Here is a 23,731-nt window from a genome sequence, read left to right on the forward strand (position 1 = left end):
TTTTTTATTCACCCTGTTCATTGTAAATAATTCGTATCCTTCCAGTCCCATTTCACTAATTTTCTCATTATCGAGCCATGTTTCTGATATTGCAATTATATTAAACTTTTTTAACTTACTTAAACATTCTGTAATTTTAGAAAATTTTTTATACAGGCTTCTACTATTGAAATGTATGACCGACAATGCATTTGCCATTTTAATATTCATATTGAATTGGTCATCCGTATAGTACTCACAAGTATTATTGGTGTTATTGTAGAAGTGGGTATCTGGGTCAATGTTACTTTCAGGGTCATGCATGTTGTGCTCTGCATAGTTAAATGTTTTGAAGTTCGTTTTCTCAGCGTGTGTGGCAAAATAACCACCTTGACAGTCCTTTTCATAATCAAATTCTTCCTCTTCAATATCTCTGAATGGAAACCTATAATCTGTGTCCAAACTTGTCATTTATGCGTTTTTGTTTTTGTTGTTGTTTTTTGAGCCGTAAAAAAAGCCGTATATTCCTCCATTAAATCACAAACAGCCAACATGTGCAATAACTTCTTTCCGCTCCCTATAACATACACAGTAAAATCTACCTCTTAACATTTAATCATAGTGTTTAATCTTTTGATTGTTTTAATATCTCTACATGGCATATATTTTATTCTAGCCATAGCATTTATTTATTTTTTATGTCATTTTCTGTTTTAATCATTTTTAAAATTTGGGTATTGACTGCACTGTCTCTGTATTATATTGTTCACTTTATCCTGTGTGGTTTCTCAATTTTTGCACCGACTGTAAGAAGAATAAATTTTTTCCAGTGCATTTTAAGATGGCTGGAATGAGAATTAAAATTACCTTGAACTTAAAGGTGCTGTATACTGCACAGTAAAGACCCTACACCAGGAGTGTACAACATTAGAAGCAGGGGACAAAGCAGAGACTCCAGTTTGGCTCACAGGATGACTTTGGATAATTGGAAGGAGTTTTAACAGTGTTTTTAATTTTTAGATTTTTAGATTCAAGTTATCTAAAAAAAAAAAAAAGTCAAAACCAAGACCTACTTAAGCTTGACCAATCAACTTTAGATTCTTCATCAGTTTTAGCTGTTGTCCTTGTGCCAAATTAAAAAGACAGGCACCTAGCAAACACAGAATAAATTTTGTGGTGTCATTTTAAAATTTGAGTCAATGTACCAGTCAAGATGTTGAGTCACGGACAGAGAACAGAAGCTTCAGAAAGTCAAATGGCATGTAACCACGGGATAATATAATATAAGAGACGGAGCTGTAATGGCCAATTTCACTGCCAGAAAACCTGGGATGTACTTTACAGATGCACTACATGATTCAGTTCTTTCTTTTAAATAAAACTGCCTACACTGCTGTTGAGATGTCAGGCTCAGTAACAGGCTAGGTAAGACTGGAAATATGTTCAAGAATAAAAATAAAGATTCATTACATTGCTTTTGCAACAAGATGAACTGGATTTTATCGAATGACTCCTACTGTCAGGAAATTTAAGCTTGTTGTGAGTTGGCTGTGTGGCAGTCTTCTCGTAGAACTAATATAAGAATCAGCATGAGTTTAATTCACTAAATGTTAATGTTGAAAAACTTTTTGCTGACTGGACCAAACTGTACACAAGTGCATCAAGTCGTGCAAATGTATCTATAAGAGAAAGCCCTGATTCATTAAGCTAAATATAATCACATTTATAGAGACAATAGCCATGTGTAGCTTATTTGGATATACGTGTATTTCCAGCTCATTCTCTTTTTAAACACTTCTATGAAAATTAATATAATACATTAACGATATATACAACCTGCAAATTTAAATATTGGATGTGTTATCCATGATAACCTTGACACCACAGAGTCTCAGACATTTCAAATCTCAGTTTAACCCTTTTGTTCAACATATACTGTATGTGAAGCCAAACCAGTTGTTAAAGCCTTAGATCTTCAAAATAACTGATATACATGGAGCTGCTTGAAATGGACTTTGACACATTTCAGCCAATTTAAAGTTATTTATTCTCCAGCCTGCCAGCAACCCTGACTGGCTGCAAGTTTGAGGTTAGACATAATTTGTGGGAAACAGAAATGCTTATATTTTTGAGTAAGTTATCTGACTTTAGTTGATATATTGCAGTTTAAAGGCAAATCATCACAGCTCCAAGTATTTAAGATGATATTTACAGTTTAAAGCTTCCCAGTCTGCCTTATACACAGATATGCTGATGAGCGATAGAAAACAGTGACAACAGGGAGCAGCAGCCTTTCAAACTTTCAAATTAAAAGCCTCCAGTTTATTTTAAAATGAGTGGAATTTTAAAAACAAAAGCCTTCAGTTTAGTGCAAGAAGTTTTCCTTTGGAGCTCAGAAAGCAGAGCTGGTCGGCTACCAATTGAAAGGTTGGTGTTTGGATCTCCGGCTCCTCTGTTCTGCATGTCTTGGTCAAGATACTGAACTGAGATACTCCCAATGTTCCTGTTTGATTTTCTGTTTCTGTACCAGTAATTTCTTCTGTCAATCTCACTTTGTATTTAGTTTTACTTCCTTGCCTGATCCTCTGTGATTAGTGTTAGCTCTTCTCTCACCTGTTTCCTGTACTCAGTATCTGGTGTGTATTTATTGTCTGAATCGTGCATTTCCCTTTGTTGTGTCCTCCCTCATGGTTATGTGACATGGTTTCAGGTTTTCAGTTTGTTCTGCTAATTTCCTGCTCTGTGTATGTTTTGGGTTGTTTCCTGTGATTTTCCAGGACTATAGCTGAGTTTGAAATTAATTCCTTGTCTCAGGGGTCCTGAGTCTGGGTCCAAATCTGCCTGCCGCGCAGCCATTTTACGACTTACGAGTTAACTTTAGAAAATACATTTGATCATCCAAAATGGATCAGATTTTCAAAATAAAACCCCTCAGTGAGTTAGATTTTAAAAAATAAAAGCGTAGTTTACTTATTTTTAATTTTAAAAGTTTCGAATGCTATCTCTCCTGAGCTTTTCTTATGCCAGTCTATTTAACGTTTTAACAAAAAACAATAGAAAAGTCCCACAGACAACTATACAAAAACCATTACAGCAACTAAAAGGAACATAAAACATTCAAACATGACATGTAAAATCTATGCAAAGTACTGTAGATCAACTTAATATCAACATATGTGATGAAACCATTTTTTTTGTTATTTATAAAATAAAAGAAGTGAAAGGCAACATCATCCACATCTTCAAGATGAATAATTTTAATGCTCTAACTCATTTAGAAAAAAAAGAAAAAAGAACAAAAATAATTTAATAGCAATGTTAAATTTGTTGTAATATCTATATTAGGTATCACAACAAGTTTACCTCCTGTCTTTTAAAGTCTCAAATTGTCTGTTCACGCCCTGCTTGTAAGGGAAAGCATGAAAACAGATACTTAAATATGGAAATACTGAAAGCTTAGGCGATGGAAAAGAAGCCTTGGACATAAAGTAGGCGGTGATGAGCTGTCAGCCTCATAGCTCCAGGCGCATAAACATTTCATAACAACTTTAGAGAGTACATCTGTTATTCGTTTTCCAAGATGTTGTGAAGCTGTCACGTCTAGTATGACAGCAGGTGCATGATGAACTATCAGTAAACGCATTTGGCTCGATGCACATGAAAATCTGCAATTGTACCATGAAGTGTTTCTGTGCAAAAACTACTGGTTTTGAGTGTCTAACTTGCAGCTTCAGAAAGATTCCCATAAAAACCTTCCTCGCTGGACTTGATGGATATTTTTTGCCTGCACTTTCTTCATCACTTTCCACTGTTCTTCTCATTATCGTCTTTTTATTCCTACTAAATGCACTTTCCATTACCTTTGCCAATATTTTTCCATTGTTACTCAGCACACATACCGGACTCATAACAAGAGGAGAGGAACAGGAACTGCTTGCAGACCCAGTACAGTTGTGCACAACTTCAGACCAAATGCAATCTTTCACAAGATGAGAGCGCAACGGAAGGAATGGGTTAAAGATTTCCGTCCACCGTGCTGAAACAGGAAAATGAATCGTCTATAGCCAGTTACACTTCAGACAGACCAGGATACTGCGGATATCATCAAGCTTTTGCTCCTTTCTTGGAGTTTCTCAGGAGGTTTCTTGCTGTTTGGCAGCCACCATGCTTCCTTTCCTCACAAAGAGCGTCCCCCTAATCTTCCACCTCTTCCTAAGTCTCAATTTGTGTCTAATGGGCTGGACACACGGTAAGTAAAATACATTATATTCTGATTCTGAAATTCCAATGAGACCGTCTTCGTGAACTTTTGTGTCTTTATGGGGAAAAAAAGTTTTAACAAGAAATAAGCGAGCTGACTGAGTTGCTGACTAATTGTGGAGTTATTTTATAACTATGAGTCACTTCTTCTGCTCATCTGAGACTTCAGTCACTTCATGCTATGCACTCAGTGTGGCTTACTGAAACAAGAGTAAAACGTACACAGATACAGATATCAGGCATGCCAGTGACTAAAGCTGGGATACTTTTACAGTTGAATTCATTTGCCTTTGTGAGTAGAATTAAACCTGGGAAAGCTCTAATTGTTTGTAGCCCTTTGGGAGCTATAACCTGAGACACATGTTTCACTCAATGACTGCAGTTTTCTGTTTGAGAGAAAACTACCATTATACAGCAGGTATATTCATTAGTGCTCCAAATGAAGCATCGTAAATTGGATTTAGGGCTGTATTTGGATCGTTCTCAAGCTGCTCAATATGATCAGCATCAATGTGACACTAGGTTCACCAGATTTTTTTTTTTTTACCTAATTTTTGTTACTAAGAAAAATGAGAGCCACATATGAGGATATTCGTTTAAAATTTCGATAAAACAGTAGCAGTATAATGTCCTCGTAAGTGGATATCAGGCCCTTGTAGAGCAAAATTGAGTATTTTGGTCTAAATAACCCAAAATGTGATGGCCACATATGTGTATGCCAGGTCCTAGGAGGTTAAACAAGGGCAAACTGAGATTTGGTGTACACACACTGTATACTCGTATAGCCCTGTTTGATTTTGATGTTTTTTACCTGCTGTGAAAGATCAATATGGTGCCATTCCATCATGTGATATGTTCTTGGAAGTTTGATCTGCCTCATCAGACGATATTTGAAAGGGACTTGTTGGTACTGTTGACTATTTTTCTACAATCACAAACACATAATTTACGATTACTTATTTTACTTATGCTGAGGTTTCCACTGGCAGCTCTTAGATTTAAAATCTAAATATTTTACTTTTCCTTCACAGCCCTGAGGGGGGACAACTGCCCGAGCTCTCAGTGGAACGTGATGTGTCGCCCGTGTTGTGAGTACCACCTGATCCAGTGTCGGTGTCCATCAAAGGGCACAAGGGTAGGCTACACTGTTCCCTGCTGCCGCAATGTCCTGGATGAATGTGACCCCTGTATTGTTCATCCAGGTAAATTCTTGTCCTTTTCTGTTTTTTCTAAACAAAACGTATTACATGATATATTGTTGTGAAAAAATATCAGAGCTGTTGTGGTACTGCAAATGACTAGGAGTTCCAATTTATCTTACAGTTTTTCTCCATTGGTTTGGCTCATTTCTTGAAACAGAAATTACATTCTCAAAATAACATGGACAAACCTCCAAACCTCTTGGCAAATGTTCACAACAGAATGGCATTCCTCATTCATTTTATCAAATGGCAAATGCCTTAGTACATGTCTCAATTGTCTCAGTGCATCTTTGCAAATGATTAAGTACAAGTAGCCTACAGTTATACAGTTAGCCCACATTTAGCACATTTTCCAAATGAATAGATCTTGTAGATCTAAAGTGATTAGTTGATTCTCAGTCTAATGATCATTCTCTCCAAAACATGTCAGCATGATTTCATTGTATAAGTACTCGCATGCACAACCGTCTGTTCAATTGTCAAAATTGGTCAAGAACATAATACCATGAATACCATATATGAATTTCTTTGAATATTTGATAAACTGATGACAGTCATTGACAGTCAGGTGAAACTAGGTGTCACACGCAGGTGTGTTCCATGATTGTGTGCTGCCAAACACAGATGTATAGAGCTTGACCAGAGCCAGTCCGATCTCTGAACATGGATAGACAAGGCCAAGCAAACGGACAAGGGGAAGTTCTTCCTCAAGGAAGAGGAGGAAGAAGAAGAAGAAGAGGAGGACTGAGAATGCGTGGTGGAGGAATAGGGGGAAGAGGAGGCCGAGGAGCACGAAGACACTGTGCTGTCCCGAATGAAATTCGGGCCACAATTATAGACCATGTCATAAACCATGGCCTCACAATGTCAGAGGCAGGTCGTCGAGTGCAGCCTAATGTGCCTTGCTCTACAGTCTCCTCCATTATCCAAACCTTTCGCAGGGAAAACAGGTATGTACTCTATGTAATCTATAATGGAATTATATGTTATATAGGACAGGGCACTGTGCGTGAGGCAAAAAATGTATAACTTACTGTAGAGATTTTGTGTGCACCTTCCTACAGTGGTAGGTCTATACTAGCAGGTGGAGAGGACTAGTGGAATGTTTTGATACTAAATATGACAAGAAATATATTGAACAAATTACTGTAAACTATGGAATTACATAATTTATACAGTTTAGAGTAGTATTCCAGTCACTGTGCAGCGGGAGAATTAGTACAGCAACCACTGAATAAGTCCTTGTTTTTTGATTTTGTGTTCATACAATTTACTACTGTAATGTACATTTTCTTTTTACATATGTATGAAACTTTCTTTGCGTGTGAATAAAAAATGGTTATCATTTCCTTGGTAGTGTGAGTGCAATCTGTGATGTCAAACCTTGGAGGCTACTCTTTTCTGTTGTATATTGTTGGTCCTCTGCCATAGTGACAAAACATCTAAACATTTTGTATGGCAGTACTCACACAATGCCAAAGGGACGATGCATTTTGGGGGCACTGACTATTCAGATTAGAAAGAAATGTAATTTTGACACATGAGTGAACTGTTTTAGGGGAGATATGAGCTTTTGCAGGTGGACCATGTTGTTGTGATCAACCATCCAGGTTTATTTTGACAAAAGCACCAAGAATGATGAGAATGTCCGATCTGTGTCGAGAAATGAGCCAAAGCTATTGAGAAGGATCTTTGCCATTTTGGAGACACTGACTGTTTAAATGAGAAAGAGATTTAGATTGAAGCCTGAGTGAACAGTTTTGGAAGAGATATGAGCATTTGCAGGTGAGCTATAGTGTTGTGCTAAACTGTAAGAGTGTTTTGCCAAATGATCTTAGAGTTTTGAGAATGTAATTTCTGTTTCAAGAAATGAGCCAAACCAATGGAGAAAAACTGTAAAAAAATGTTTTCAATTATTACTTTTTGCTCTGCCGTTGTCTCTCTCCAGGCTGCTGTCTATTTGAGAATTGTAAAACCTGCAACAATGGAACATGGAGAGCTAATGATGACTTCTTCGTGAATGGGAAGTATTGTACTGAGTGCCGTCAAGGCTGGAGTGGAGGGGATTGTAAAAGTGAGTAAGTGCTTTAATGAAGTATTCCTGTGAGGCCTGACCAAGCTACAGAAATGTCTAATATTATGAATCATATTCTTAAATGTGATTGCTGATAGGAAAACAGAGATCATGCAAAGCCTACATTATGAAGTGAAAATGAACAGATAAGTCGAGTGCTGATCTTTTTTGTAATAGCATCTTTACAATCCCAGGTTGTTTTTCTCTAAGGGATTTTCATTTTATGTCACATTTGCCAGTGTAGTGTCTTATATTTAGTCAGAAATATTGGGATGCTATGTAAAATGTAAATCAAAACAGAATGCAATACTGTGTCCTGAATCCACACTTTATTCACAATAGAAGACATCAAATATTTAAACTTTGATGAGTTATTATTTCACAAAAATGATTAGTACATTTTGAAATGTTGGGATGGGGCCACAAAAGGCTGGAAAAGTAACTGGTTCTAAAAAGAAATACTTGGAGACGTGCTATATAATTAGTTAGTTTAATTGTCTACAGGTCAGCAGCATGACTCTGTATGAAGACAGCATCCCTGACAGACTCTGTACTCTCACTTTTTATACTTATCTGTATAAAAAGGGCATCTTAAAGAGGCAGAGTTTCTCAGAAGTTGAAATGGGCAGAGGTTCACCAGTCTGCAAAAACGTTAATCTGCAAATTTTGGAACAATTTCAAAATAATGTTGCTCATTGTAAAATTGTAAAGAGTCCAATCCAATCCAATCCAATTTTATTTATAGAGCACTTTAAAATACCCAGCACAGGAACAAAGTGCTGTACAGAAAATAAGTTAAAACAATAGAATAACAGAAAACAGCAAAATAAATAAGTAAAACACATAAAACATAAAATTAAAACAGCCCTATATTGAAACAAAAACAATATAAAACAGCATTGAATCACCTAAAAACAACTAAAAATAAAAAAATAAAAAAATAAAAAACCAACATCTCACGTGGTGTCAAAGGCCAGGGTAAAAAGGTGGGTTTTCAAGAGGGACTTAAAAACAGATAAAGAACTGGCCTGTCTAATCTCTAAAGGAAGCTCGTTCCACAGTTTTGGAGCTGCTACAGCAAAAGCACGATCTCCTCTAAGTTTACGCCCAGTCCTGGGTACATGCAGGAGCAGCTGATCAGCTGACCTGAGAGAGCGGGTGGGTGTATAAGGCTGTAGCAGCTCAGAGAGATAAGATGGGGCTAGGCCATGGAGAGCTTTAAAAGTAAATAAAAGAATTTTAAAATGAATCCTAAAAGAAATGGGCAGCCAGTGAAGTGAAGCTAAAACAGGGGAAATGTGCTCAAACTTTCGAGTGCCAGTTAAAAGACGAGCTGTGGCATTTTGCACCCTCTGTAGATGACTAATATATAATGTGCTGACCCCAATATAAAGTGCATTACAGTAATCCAGCCGAGTGCTAACAAAGGCGTGGATCACTGTCTCAAAGTGCTGCCGTGAAAGAATTGGCTTTATTTTTGCCAGTTGCCTGAGGTGAAAGAAGCTTGATTTTACCACTGCTTTTATCTGATTATCAAACTTCAGATCACAGTCCACTTTGACCCCCAGGTTTGTGACAGTTGGCTTAACATACTGTGCCAGGGAATCTACATACACATTGGGGGTCTCAGTGGGGCTACCAAAAACCATCACCTCTGTCTTTTTATCATTGAATTTTAAAAAGTTAACAGACATCCAAGCCTTAATGTCATCGAGACACTGAAGTAATGGCTGTGTAAGGTATCTGCCTTTTTTCTTTAGAGGGACATAGATCTGACAGTCATCAGCATAAAAGTGGAAAGGAATGCCGTGCTTTCTCAGTACAGAACCAAGAGGAAGCAGATATAAAGAGAAGAGGAGGGGGCCTAGAACTGAGCCCTGTGGGACACCACACAAGAGGGGAGCGGAGGACGACACATAGTCACCAAGGCTGACACAAAAAGTTCGCCCCGCCAAGTAGGACCTGAGCCACTCCAGTGCTGTGCCCCTAATGCCCACCCAGTGCTCCAAACGAGAGAATAAAATGGCATAATCCACTGTATCAAACGCAGCTGTCAAATCTAAAAGCACAAGAACAACACAGTCCCCAGCATCAGTCGCTAGAAATATGTCATTAAAAACTTTTAAAAGGGCTGATTCAGTGCTATGAAAGGGTTTAAAACCAGATTGGAAAACCTCTAAAACATTTTGCTTTTCCAGGAAGGCCATTATTTGGCTGTAAACTACCTTTTCCAGAATTTTGGAAAGAAAAGGTAGTTTGGAGATAGGCCTGTAGTTTGCAAGAACCGTAGGATCAAGAGCAGGTTTCTTTAGGGACAACACCTGACATCAGACTATGGTTTACCAGCTCAAGAACCAAAGGACCAACTGTAGGTAACACCTCTTTTAAAAGTCGAGGAGGGACAGCATCATTTGGAGACCCTGCAGGCTTAAGATGACCAACAGTCTCCTTTAAAAAGGACAGAGTCACAGGCTCAAACCTGTCAAAGACAGCAGAGCAGGAAACAGAGACTGAGAGGTCATGAGCACAAGGAGAGATTTGAGCCCTTGTGGAGGAGACCTTCTCAATAAAAAAGTGTAAAAAATTTTCACAGGCATCTGATGAGGGCTCGATACAGTCAGTATAAGGTGCATTAAGAACAGAGTCAATAGTTTTAAATAAAACACGCGGGTTGTGACAGTTTGACAAAATAATGTCAGATAAGTGTTTTCTTTTGGCATCTTTTACAGTTCTTTGATATTGGCGCCAACAGTCCTTCAGCATCTGGAACGACACTTCTAGTTTGTCCTTTTTCCACTTGCGCTCAGCTCGACGGCAGTCGCGCCTGACAGCTCGGGTCATGTCGTTCAGCCAGGGCTCAGATTTAGTTTTAGGCCGTCTGGTTTTTAATGGAGCCACAGTGTCCAAAGCAGTCCGACAGGTAGAATAAAACCATGAGCTCAGTTCCTCAGTCTGGCTGCATAAAAAATCCGGGATCTTACAGATCTGGTCAAAGACTGTTGAAAAGTGTTCAGCAGTGGAGGAGTTAAAAACACGACGGCGTTGAGCAGTAGCGCGAGGTTTAACTGAGGCACAGGCAAGAGGAACTTCAAACATCACAGGACTGTGGTCAGAAAACACAGCATCACAAATATCTATGTTAAAAACAGAAAAACCATGAGATAAAACAAGATCAAGTGTGTGTCCACGTTCATGTGTGGGACCTGTCACACATTGCACCAGATTAAACGAATCAATAAGGTATAAAAAGCCCTTCGCCATGGGCATATCAGGACAACACACGTGAATATTAAAATCCTCAACAATAAGAACACGATCATATTTTGGCATGAATTCAGCCAAGAAGTCAGCAAAGTCACTCACAAAGTCCTTATTGTATTTTGGAGGCCGATAAACCACCGCACACAACACTGTGTGAGAGCAGCCCAGCTCAAACACAGACAGTTCAAAGATGGTGAACGACGGGGTTGATAGCTGCTTACATTTAAAATGACTTTTAAAGATCGTAGCTATTCCTCCTCCTCGGCCCAACATACGTGGGGAATTAAAATAGCAGCAATCGCCAGGTAGAAGATCTGAGAAGATGCTGCACTCACCGGCGCTCAGCCACGTCTCGCACAAACAGAGAAAATCCAGTCCTCGGGATGTGAAAAAATCCTTCAGGATAAAAGTTTTGTTCGCTAGGGACCTAGCATTTACCAGGCCAATCCTGGCGGTAAGCGGCGGATCCCCGTTGCTAGCCGTCCTAGAAGCCCGACACAGAGGCCGCAGGTTCCGCAGATTCACACCACGCCGACGGGGGCGAGGAGAGCAGGGTTTTCGGGACTGGAACATCCCATCCAGGCCGATGACAGGTACCAGCCAGGCACAGACAGGTTCCAACGATCGCCGAAAGAAACAGAAGTTTGGCACCGCTCCTTGTTTTCTGGATAAGGGCTTAAGAGAATACCTTAACGAAGCTTTCAGCTTCACCAGGAAGCCAGCCCTTCGACCCCGGCGACGGCACTTTTGCCGGAGTGGTGGATCTGGAACACGGCACAGGTGAGCTGGGATCTCCGAATTTAGCGGGGGCAAAGTTTTATATCCAGCTTGGTTCCACTTTGCCCAGCCTTTGGCAGAAGGTCGGAGATCCAGTAGGGTTTGGCGATCATACACCAAGAGAGAGTTGGCATTTATTACAATAGTCAATAAAATCAAAACAAACAAACATAACACTGGCAGTGACAGATGGCAAGCCACTGGCAAGCTTCACATGGCAAGACATATGTGAAGATGATCCCAGCTTCTCTGATCAAAGCACATTTAAAATAGACTGTGGAAAACTGTTCTGTGGTCAGTCTTTTAGGAAAACATGGACGCTGTTATCCTCTGGGTTAAAGAAGAGTGGGACCATCCGGCTTGTTTGCAGTGCTCAGTTGAATACACTGCATACAAACTGTATACATACCTGAAGACTTTACATAAATTCATTCAAATAACTCTAAAAATACTAAAAAGAACTATCACAACCAATAAAGAAATAACTAAGACACAAACTCACTTAATTATTTTCTTTATTGGCCAAAGGGCTCCATTCTCTGTGACTGTGATAAGATGTGCACCAGGATACCAGTTATGAGCACTAACCCAGTAAATCATATTCATGATCTGACATTTACATGGAACAGTGAGGCAGAGAAGTCCTATTATTCATCCCCCTGCATACATGATAAGTAGCTAACACTATTTACTACAACAGAAGTACAAATACATGCAATCATATTAAGAGACAGACAGCTGCTCTGCGAATTATGCCAAGCAGAAACATGTGCATAATGATATTTCATCTCACTGCTTCTATTTCTTCTTTGGACTAAGATGAAAACGATCCTCAATTCTCCTTTTTTGTTACTCAGAGCCCAGTTTTTGTGGAAGAAGCTGTGTACAGGATGCTGAATAGCACTGTGCAGCACACACACACACACACACACACACACACACACACACACACACACACACACACACACAAACACACACACACACACACACACAGACAGACCCTGGCCTTAGTTACAATTCATTAGAGTTGATGCTGACAGTGCTCGTTGCCACAAATGCAACAATTCTGCTGAAAGGCAGGTAAAACAAAAAAAGTAAAAGTGACTTATGACTGAATAACAGGCGTCCATCCATCCGTCCATCCATCCATCCATTCTTATCCGCTTATCCTTATCAGGGTTGTGGTGAGGAGGCGTTAGGGTGCTGCAGTCTATCCCAGTTGTCATAGGACGAGAGGCGGGGTACACCCTGGACAGGTCGCCAGTCTGTCGCAGGGCTAATAACCTTGAGACCTTGTCCTTTTAGTAAACTACTTTATTAAATTAATTAAATTACTTAATACATGTCTCCAAGGAACATAAGAACCTTTGTTTTTGTCTGAGATGCTGGTACCCTATGACATCCTGTGGCTCAGAGTGTTGTGTAAAGGGAAGAAAACATCAAGAGGAAACATCACCGCCATTTAATGTAAAATAAATATCTTTAGCATCTCCAAAGTATGTACAGTTCATGTATGCAGCAAAGGATATACGGGCAAAGCTGTTTAATAATCAGATCTATGGTTAAGAATTTTCAAAATGACACAACCTTCGTTGCAATACACATTATGGACATTTGGTGGCGACAGTGCTTTTTGTTGGTTTGCCTACAACTGTATGCAGCCTAGTGTCTACTTAGAGCTCAAGTACACAAAAAGGAAAAAAAAGATGGATGAATACTACTTAAAAAAAAGAATATACACAACTACAGATACAGATACAACAACAACCACCACGTAATAATTTAGACCAACTGTAGTGTGAGACTCAGTGCAACATGAAGCTGATATTAGTGCAAAGTAAAAAGGTTTACTTAGTTGCCACTCCTTCTATTCACTCACATGGTACTTTTCCATTCTCCACATTTAATGGCGTTGGGGAAATTGCCACTCAGGTGTTATTCTGTCATGTTCTAACATTCTGAGTTACACAAAAGAAGGCATTTGGACATTGGGCAATCTCTCTCTTGCACAGGCTTTTTACAGAATGTTCTACACAGTCTGACCAACTCCTTGAATAGACTGAATGATCTTAATCTGGGATATTCTTTTAAAATTCTAAACATTTCAACCCCATTCCCTTAGCAAAGACTGGTCAACATCAATTCAAAAAGGCTTTAGTATCTTGTCTTGCTTTTTCTTAACAGCATTAATAGCAGCATGATGATGATAATCAGAACCATCCGAATCCAGCCCCCCCCCCCCCCCCCCCCCCCCCGCACACACACACACACACAAGCACATATATGTATATTTCTTTTCTTTTTTTTTTTTTGGTATTATCTGCCCTCTTACACAGCATGTCAAATTATGGGGCTTAGCTTGCAACAGTCAAAATGCTCAGTGCCACTGAGATAAGTACACATTTAATGGGTATAAGTATAAGTAATTATAGTTCTCTTGTTGGTAGCATGTGGAGGCATCATTCAGCGAGCTCAGGGTCACATAGCCCTGGAGAGTTACCCAACAAATGCTCGATGTGAATGGATAGTGCAAATGGAGAGGGGGAGCAGTATCCAGCTCAGGTAGGTAACTTTTCCAAAGATCTGATATGAAAATCATTCAACACTGAAGGCACATGATTTGATCAAAGAGAAAAGATTTAGTTAAGTCTCTATTTGAAAGGCTCAGAAGGGATCAATGTGACCTCAGGTAATAAAGAACTGCTGAGCTGCAGATGATACGGGAGAGAGTCAAGCAATCTGGCGGCTGCAATTGACTGTGTTGGAATAATAAAAGAGCTGGAGATGAGCGTACTTTAGAGTGAGGACACTCTTGGGTTCAAAGCAGGGTAACAGTTACAAAACAAATGGTATCATTTTGTTTGTTTGGGAAAATACATAGTAGAACATTAACATAAGATATAGAAATTTCTTTCAAATCTATACTTTGGATTGCCGTTAACTAGTATAACTCATTCATCCCGCTTTATATCTGTCCTGTTAACGTGCTATACATCAGACTTGGCATGGGGATTAACTCACATCAGGTGACAAACATCATTTCTGTTTGTTTTGCTGCAGATTTTCACTGCTGAGTTTGGAGTCTGACCACAGCTGTCGTTACGATAACGTCGAGGTCCGTGATGGTGACAGTCTGACTTCTCCTGTGATTGGTCGGTTTTGTGGGGATCAGTTACCTCCTCCAATAAAAAGCTCCGGGAACTTCCTACACATTCTCTTCACCTCTGATGGCTATAATAACTTTGATGGTTTTGTTCTTACATTTCAGGAAATTTCAGGTAGGTATTAGTCATAAGCAATGTGAATGCATACACACTGCCGCAGAACAGACAATATAACACAAACACTTAACATTATAATGCAGCGTAATACAATTGGTCACAATAATGTTTTAAAGCCTGTCCATGGAGGCAGACTGGATTTATATTGGATTACATTACATTATGATACGTGGCATTCCTTTTATTTTGTTATCACGGTATATGAGTCAGCGTATGCTCTGTGTAAAGGGTTTTTTTCCTCTATGTAATCCACATACAAAACAAACAATACAAACCATACAAATGTGTTAGGCTCAGTGTGCACACAGGCAGTTAACAAATTAGAGAAAAAGCATTTGTTATTATAATTAGAGGGAAGAATTACTGCTGATAGCGTCTATTTTATCATATACATATAACAAATACATGGCACTATTCATGTATTTTGTTTCTTTGCAGCACATTTCGTCCACGTACCTTTACTTTCCCTCTTCACCTGTGTCTGTTCAGCCTCCTTCATAGGGCAGTGATGTGAGACGGACAGTCAATGACACAGATTTATCATACCTGCTCCTCTCTGCCCCATTTACTGCCTTTAAAGCAAATCATGCATCTAACTTCAGTCCCATTTATACAGTCTTTTCCCTCATTGGGCATCAACTGTGGTTTCCTAATCCCAACATATCAAAGCACCATGGCATGAATGAGAGTTATGGCAGTCTTCAGTAATATTTCTGTTGAAAAAAATAGAGGGAAGTATCCAGATCTATCTATCTATCTATCTATCTATCTATCTATCTATCTATCTATCTATCTATCTATCTATCTATCTATCTATCTATCTATCTATCTATCTATCTATCTATCTATCTATCTATCTATCTATCCATCCATCCATCCATCCATCCATCCATCCATCCATCCATCCTAGAGATTTACACAGATAGATACAATCTATCGATAGATATAAGTTACTTTAGGTGTTTATATTATGTCAATTTAATAATGTGCACCCTTATAAATGTTATGTTTATTGGTTATTCAGTGTTATCTTTCATTTATCACAGTCACACAAAATTTCTTCACAGTGTCAGCCATCAAGAATGTAGCATGCGCAGCACCAGACAAACCAGTGAATGGATACCTGCTGCCTGTATATGGTCCAGAAGAGGAGCTCATATTGGTAAACTACCGGTGCCATCCACCTTTCAGGCTGATTGGCATGCAGCAGAGGACCTGTCTACCTAATGGCACATGGAGTGGCACTGCTCCCTCATGTGTAAAAGGTTTTTTTTGTGTGTTTTAACTCCTCCCATGGTGCTTGTTGTGTTCTGTTATGGTGTTTGCACACTATTATTGACAGTTAGGAAAGACATTTTTCTCTCTTTTGTCTCAACCGGATACAGGTCCAACAAGCCTGGTCCGGTGCGCTCCTCCACCCAAACTGCTCCACGGATATCACAGACCTGCTCTTGACTCAGCTGGAGGTGCTGAGACAATTGAGTTTTTCTGTAAAACCTCCTACATTTTAAGTGGAAACCACCAGAGTACCTGTCTCTCTAATGGATCCTGGAGTAGCAGGTCACCAAAGTGTGTTAGAGGTAACAGTTTTCAAAAAGAAAAAGGAAGAAAGATTTAGGTTGTAGCTGCTTTTCCTCCTCGTTGTTACATGAGGAAAACAAAATATATAGAGTATAGAGTATTACGTTGTAATATATTGTAAACTGGGAAGTTTATAAAGAAAGATTAGACATTCTTATGTGTTTGTCACTACAGTATTTAAGTCCCTGATATTTTTAAGCAGAATCATTTACATACACATCTACGTATCGTTGTCACCTGTTTGATTTGCCTTCACAGTCTGTCGAGAACCCAGAGTGTCTGAACTTGTACGGCAAAGTGTTGTGAAGCCACACCTATTGCTAAGGTAAATTTTGCGATACTGCGTTATGTTATATGTGTGTATGTATGAGTTTTGCACACTTAAAGTCATTATTTTGGATTTTTTATGTTACTTTGTCATTATACAAATTGCTGTGATGGTTTCCTCTTCCGTGTTCTTTGATTTGATAGCAGTGAGAGCAGTTTACGTAGCTATCTGGTGTATTGCCCTGACGCATCTTTGAATTTTGCTCATATTCATGCCATGGGTGATTCAAAGACCAGAGATTGCAGGTTTTCAGTTGTACCAAACTAGTTACACCCTTTTGTAAATCAAGGCACCCACTTAAGTGCAGCATATTCAAAAAAAAGCAATGCAGCATGCATGTGAGAGAAGAATTCATTTATGCCCCTTATGCCCAGATGCTAAGCACTAGTAGAACTTGAAGCAAACATAGGTTATTCTCTTCTTGGTTTTATGATTGAGTAAATCCACACATTGAAAATGAAATGTTATTTAGCTCTAAAACAAAATAAGAAAGGACAGTAGTAGGAGCACGTTGGTAGAATTTGGAGGCTCAAAAAATATTGGAAATATCAGTTTGAAACAATGAATAAGCAAATCTGTATATGGGTAAATAAGAGATAAACAAGATGTATGTATATGTATAAAAACACACAATGCTTATCACACTGAAAAGATGAGCTTTAAAGGCAAACTATCTCTTTCTTTTAGACAGCGTTCACACCAGACTCACCTCTCATCCAGATACAGCGTGGATGATTTGTTGTCCGCTGGTTTTATTCCACTAACATCCGGTGGATTGTCCAGAGAGAAAAATGATGACACCGCTTTGGCCGAGATACCTCAAGGTTTTCACCCAGTCTACACTAGCATCGACTACAAGTGTGCTTCACCTCTCTATCGAAACAAAGGAAGCTCTCGACGCACCTGTCTGAAGACTGGAAGGTGGAGTGGGCACTATGTTTCCTGCTCACCAGGTGAGATCAGCAAAAGTTTACGCCTGGCTTGTTAAGTGAAATCTCTCTTAAAAAACAGAGAAATATAAAACACCATATTGGTACATTGCACAGACACAAATACCAGCTAACTCGTGCTTATGGAGATGATACTTTTAGCTGCAAAGGGTCACCAAAGCAGGTGGAGCCACATGTTTGATTTTGCACATGCTTTTATGCTGAGTGCCCTTCCTGAATCAACAATCCTCATACTCCTGGCTTTGGGCTGGTACAGTACCAGGAGTATGATAGCCTGTGACCCTGTGTCTCCTCCTGGTCTCAAACCAGGGATCTTTTGCATGCAAGACAAATGTGTACTTAACAACATAAAGAAAAAGTATTAGTTTCACTGACTACAAGTGAGGAACAGACTCATCTGACAGGCTGTTAGTTACATACAGTTAACCAGTTTTAACCACACATTACCCGTTAGCCTTTCCTCATAATATCAAGTTTTTTTGCAACAAAGATGGTGATGGTGGAAACGCTCATCTTGAGGCTTCATAACATGATTCCAGAAACAAATGGTAGGAATTTGGTGGGGTTTTTTTTAAAAGCCAACCTAAAGTGGTCATTTGAGAAACTGCACTTTTTGGCTTTATTTTTCTTCTTGATCAATACATTCCAGCGTTGTTAGCAAATTTCAGAAGTATATTCTTAAGTAAGCTAAATTGATGTGTGAACTTAGCTCTTACACCTGAAAGATTGTAGTTTGACTAAAATGAAATAATGATGATCTGTTTGAGTTCAGAAGCAACCTACCGCAGGTATTAGATTCATTCTGTAACATTTATTTTGCAATTTTGTGACTCTTCTGCAGTTACACAACACTTTTAAATGAATCATCTTGGTCACAGTGACATCTTATTGAGAAAAAAAAGTTACGCAGACTCATTTTGAAATAATTCTTTGACATTTCTGGAAGTCAACTGATCATCTTTCTTACCTGTCTGTCTGTTTTCTAAGGGCTAGATTCTAATTTTAAGGCCACTTTCACATCTGCACTGTAAAATTTAATACGTTCCTTTTCTTTGTCCTCTCTGATGTCACAGTTTGTGGCAAATTTGACGCTTTCAGCAGACACAACCTCTCCGACGCTCAGTGGCCGTGGCACGCAGCCATTTATATCCGCTCACCACCTGATCACACTGTGAGCACCTACACGTCCCCTGGAAGGATTATAACAGACCAGCAGGGGGCCCCAGAGGAGTCCACATTCTGGTTCCTGGCCTGCAGTGGAGCTCTTGTCGCCCAGCATAGAGTCCTGGTGGTGGCTCAGTGTGTGGTAGACAAGAACAAGCAGCAACCCATTCAGCCTGAACATGTGAAGGTTATCATAGGCAAGCAATACCATACACCCAGGGATGTGTTGAAAAGCCAGCACCACCTGAGGGTAAAGTCCCATATGCATGACAACTTTTTACTGTTTAAACTTGCCTAAACAATGCAGTCTAAATGGATGAGCATGTAATATGCAAATAAAAAATATTTATTAATGCCTTTTTATATCAGTAAATCCTTTGCAGGTCAGGTTATATGGCAAATGGTCATCTCACTTTCACCCCACATTAAACCTAGAAGCCACCATTTGGCCTGAAAATGACCAAACAGTGCTCATAAATATGTGGTCTTACATTAGTTTTTTCTTTTTTTGTAAGTCATAAAGTGCAGAAATGCTTATAAATTCTGCAGCACAACAGTTGATAAAAAAAAGGAAAAATCAGTCTTAATTAAATTGAAGTTATTTTCTGGATATATTGTTTGTAAATGTATAAAGTGGATAAGGTGCATATTTGATATGCACTTAAAGCTTACATGGAATGCAGCTGTATTTTCTTTGGTTCTGCACATCTTGCATGCATATAATCTAATCTTGATGTGTATTCCAAAAACAACAAAACTTGGCATGCAACTCAGTAGTCTAACTTCCAATTCTCCCTCATCTTCTCTTTCTGCCCCAGCAGGTTTCAGAGATAGTAGTCCATCCAAATTTTTTCTCCTCACCAGACTCTGATGTGGCTGTGCTTAAGCTAAAAGACAAGGCCAAGATCAGAGAGCGCGTGTTGCCTGTGTGTCTACCCAAAACGCAAGGAGGGGAGGTGACTGCGCAGGAGGCTTACACCGCGAGGTGGATTTTACCAAGCAATCCGAGGCACCTGGGCCACTCTGCAACCTTGAGCCTGACAAAACTTGTTGAGCTGACTGATGTTACTCATTGTGAAAGAGAATTTGCTCAAGGAGGGGCACATACCACAGCGATCAGTGACAATTCATTGTGTGTCATTAGCAAACCGTCCAGTCCTCAGAGCCCCTGCCCAATTGTTATTCCAGGCATCACAACCATGCCAGCTGTGTTTTCATCCACAAGGGCTGTCTTGTCAGGTCACGAGGATACTCACCGAGCCTCTAGTGCAGGCTGGCAGCTGCTTGGTTTAGAGAGAGCAACATCTTTTGAGAAAAACAACTGCAACCAACCGAGTTACACAGTTCACACACAAATTGCAAACTTTCAAGACTGGATAGAGCAACATGTGAAATAGGTGCTTTTGGTACAATCTTATAAAAGGCAGAATTTCAGCCATGTTAATAATTAAATCTGAGTTCTGTATATTTCAGTGCTGCTGATTATGCAAAACAAACTAAACTAAACTGGTTTTAAGTACCTAATGCTACCATGTGATCGTTAGAACTCTATTATGTGTTTGCAGCTGCAGCGATCACTCCCATATAAAACACATCCTCATGCTTCCAAGAATAAATTGCTGTAATAAAAAAGACAGACAATTGTTGACCTATTTATTCTCAAAACATGCGTGGTTATGTAATTATTGACATCTAAAACATTAATTCCAAGCAGTTATTGTTTTGTTTTTTTACTAAAGCTAGTTGATTTATAAAGTATATTGTGTGAAACATGTAATGTGCTTTTCTACAATATAAATTGCACAATATACATTAAAAATGTGTATTTCTGCATCATTTAACTTTTTGCCATTTCAAGTAAACTTTAATTGTGTTATATTTACAATCTATTATCAACTTGAAAATGAATTGTGTTTAAATAATTGTATCACACAATTTGACACAAAAATCATCTGCAAAGAACCTTGTGAGTACTTTTGACCAGCATTTAAATTTTGAATCTCACATCTCAAAGCTCATCCAGTGCTTTCTTGACTACTTTCACTTACTTTTCACATTTGGCAGTCCTCCCGTCTTGATCTGGTCCAGAACATACCAAGTAGGCTGCTAACAAAAACTAACATCACTGTCTTCCAGTGAAATTCAAAATTCATTTTATTTTTCATTAATTACAAACAAATATACAGTAAAACTGCTGAGATGCAATTCCACCTATCAGCCTCTCTGAATATGGGTCTTTTAACTGTTCCATCATCTCTTATTTTATAACCATTGGCCACCACATTTTTAAGGTTGTAGCTGCATCTGCACACAGATTCAGCCTTCCTACCCTATCAAGGTGGCTGAATCTGTGTTTTGTTTGCTGATAACTCTTTTTTTCTAGGTTTTTCTTAATCTTTCACCCAATATTTTTGGCTGTTTTTCACATCTAATGTGTGGAAGTGTGTGACAGGAAGGAGTGTATGATATATGCTCGTGTTTTTGTATGTTTGGACATGTATGAACACTTTTTCAAACACACTGCTCCACAAATAAAGTTATTGTTGTTGTTATTATTATTATTATTATTTTATTATTATTATTATTTTATTGCACATTGTTTCAGTCATTATAAAGTACTTTAGAATTATTTGAATTGCAAATTAAATAGTTAGCCTATATTAACTTATCAGGAACAAACTGACTGGCAGCTAGGGCTGGGCCATATCATACCGTTCATACCGGTAATACCGGTATAATGTTGGGCAACAATAAGAAAATGAAATATCACGATAGAATATGGGTAAAAGGCGCATGCGCGGTGCCTTTGTTTTCATACGCACATGGTGGAAAAAGCATGACGACGACGGAGAATGAGAAGGGCGAAAGCGGATTGTTGAATGAAACAGATGAACCAGAATTGGTTTGTAAGAAATGATACAACTTCAGTGGTGTGGAACTGGTTTGGCTTCGTCCGTCAGATACACAACAAAGCACTATTTTTGGTAGAGCATGCTAGTAGGCCGTCGTTATTACCGTGTTTTTTGGAAAATACGGCACACTTAAAATCAATCCTTTGATTTTTCTGAAAATCGGCAGTGCCCCTTATAAACCCGTGTGCCTTATGTATGAATTCTGGTTGTGTTTACTGACCTCGAAATAATTGTGGTACACGGCGCTGGAAAATCTGTCAAATGTTTTAGTACGACTTTGCTAAGCTACGAAGCCGCCTCGCTTGATGGATTGTCGGAGCATTACGACTATCGTAGGCAGGCGCCTCGTGGAGTGATATGTACTGTACTTCAACATAATATTACTGTATTGTGTGTGTATAACCTCTTTTTAAGTTTTGTGGATATTCTACATGGTTATGCTGAGGATATGTCGGCCAATTTCCACTGGAAATGCCTTTTGGTTAAACTGTCAGCAAGGAATTTGCATTTGCACTGTAAAATTTTTATATAACTTTAATGCGCATAAAAAACAGCTGCTTGTTTAAGTGAAAATATATTGATGGTTTTTTTTTGCACTAATAAAGTTGTGGAGTTGTAAAGTATTTTGTCTGGTGTCAATTATATTGTCAGTTATATCGTTATTGCAAATTTTCAAATGTATATCGTGATAAATATTTTTGGTCATATCGCCCTGCTCCACTGGCAGGCATAAAAAATTGAATAATAGAATGATGTACTTGGGAGAAATGACAAAAGGCATACCTTCAGACTGTGTTGATACCAGAGGCAGAGAGGGTTAAGATACTTTCTGATGTTTAAATAGTATTATTTGACTGTCACAGGTAAGAATATTGGCGCCTTTGGTTATAGGCGCCAATATTCGGTGATCATGCTAATGGCATTATCACCGACAAAAAAAAAATTACTATTATTATTATTTTTTTGTAATTCACAGATCATCTTAAGGAAATGTTTCTCTCTATCAAATTCTAGAGTCTGTCTCAAAACTCAAATGGACTTGACCGTCACAAATCAGGAGTTTGAAATAAGAGCTACTTCAATACGTCTCTCAAAGCAAAAGAGCCCAGTTACAATCTCCACCCTGTTGTTCGCTCTCTTCACCCAAGTAAAGTTTGACAAGTTATGGAATCTCTGCCACCTTAAGGCTTGATACCTCTGACCATCTTAAAGATGAGTGTAGCTGTGCAAATAGGCGTTTGTTTGCTTTTTTCGTAGCTGAAATTTAGTAACGTCATCATTATCAGTACTTGAAAATGCATTGAGAAACAATTCCCTGTATGTATGCATGTGTCCAGAAGCATGGAAGCACACTGTGTGCGCTTGTATCTGTCACAGCACATACGCTATGAGCAGTGCCTGTGTGTCTGCAGCATGTTGGCGTGTAAGGTTATGCATTCGTGAGTTTCTCTGCAAGACCGTCCAACATGTGCTGTCATTGAGAAACACACTGAGAGGATTTGCTAAACTTAGCTCTTACTCCTGAGACACAGACACCCGCTGTGCTCTCTACGGCTTTGTGCAGGACACCTTTCAGGCCGGCTAATTAAGCTAATTGAGCAGCACAGTAGTTGGTCTCTGCAACTTACAGGGAGAACTGCAAGAATTAAAGCAACTGCTGGCCGTCTTTTTTTATGGTTGCAGTTCTGATCTTGAGATACCAGAGAAAATGCAATATTCATATTAATAATGCCTTAGACTGTAGCGCATAAAAGAATCTACTGCTCATTCAGAAATTGTCGAGAAACCCACCCTACTCAACAACAAATATTGCAAATGCACTCATAGCCCCTTCTCTTATTATTTACATTTGACTGGAAACCTTGAGTTTTGCAATGTCACAGGTCTCCCTAGGTTTCCATTTTACTGTATGATGGCATGAGGCTAAAAATGGGTGGAAAGTCTGCTCATCTGTTACTCTTT

At 38.9% G+C, this 23,731-nt stretch overlaps 1 protein-coding gene across 1 annotated transcript; it reads left to right on the forward strand.

Moving 5' to 3' along the window:
- Positions 1-485: 485 nt before the first annotated feature.
- On the forward strand, positions 486-22,671 carry pamr1a (peptidase domain containing associated with muscle regeneration 1a). Its single transcript, XM_085162400.1, has 11 exons — positions 486-4,228; positions 5,271-5,441; positions 7,390-7,515; positions 14,001-14,115; positions 14,614-14,831; positions 15,902-16,099; positions 16,220-16,414; positions 16,674-16,740; positions 17,431-17,696; positions 18,767-19,107; positions 19,679-22,671. Exons 1-11 carry the CDS (start codon positions 4,144-4,146, stop codon positions 20,252-20,254), a joined length of 2,358 nt encoding a protein of 785 aa, XP_085018526.1. The 5' UTR covers positions 486-4,143; the 3' UTR covers positions 20,255-22,671.
- Positions 22,672-23,731: the final 1,060 nt, after the last annotated feature.

This window comes from Neolamprologus multifasciatus, chromosome 1 (assembly GCF_963576455.1).
Source record: "Neolamprologus multifasciatus chromosome 1, fNeoMul1.2, whole genome shotgun sequence".
Lineage (NCBI taxonomy): Eukaryota > Metazoa > Chordata > Actinopteri > Cichliformes > Cichlidae > Neolamprologus > Neolamprologus multifasciatus.

Coding starts and splice junctions, on each gene's coding strand:
- pamr1a (XM_085162400.1), top strand. CDS start 4,144: ATGCTTCCTTTCCTCACAAAGAGCGTCCCCCTAATCTTCCACCTCTTC. Junction 14,832..15,901: donor TACATTTCAGGAAATTTCAG/GTAGGTATTAGT, acceptor ATTTCTTCACAG/TGTCAGCCATCAAGAATGTA. Junction 17,697..18,766: donor CTATGTTTCCTGCTCACCAG/GTGAGATCAGCA, acceptor CTGATGTCACAG/TTTGTGGCAAATTTGACGCT.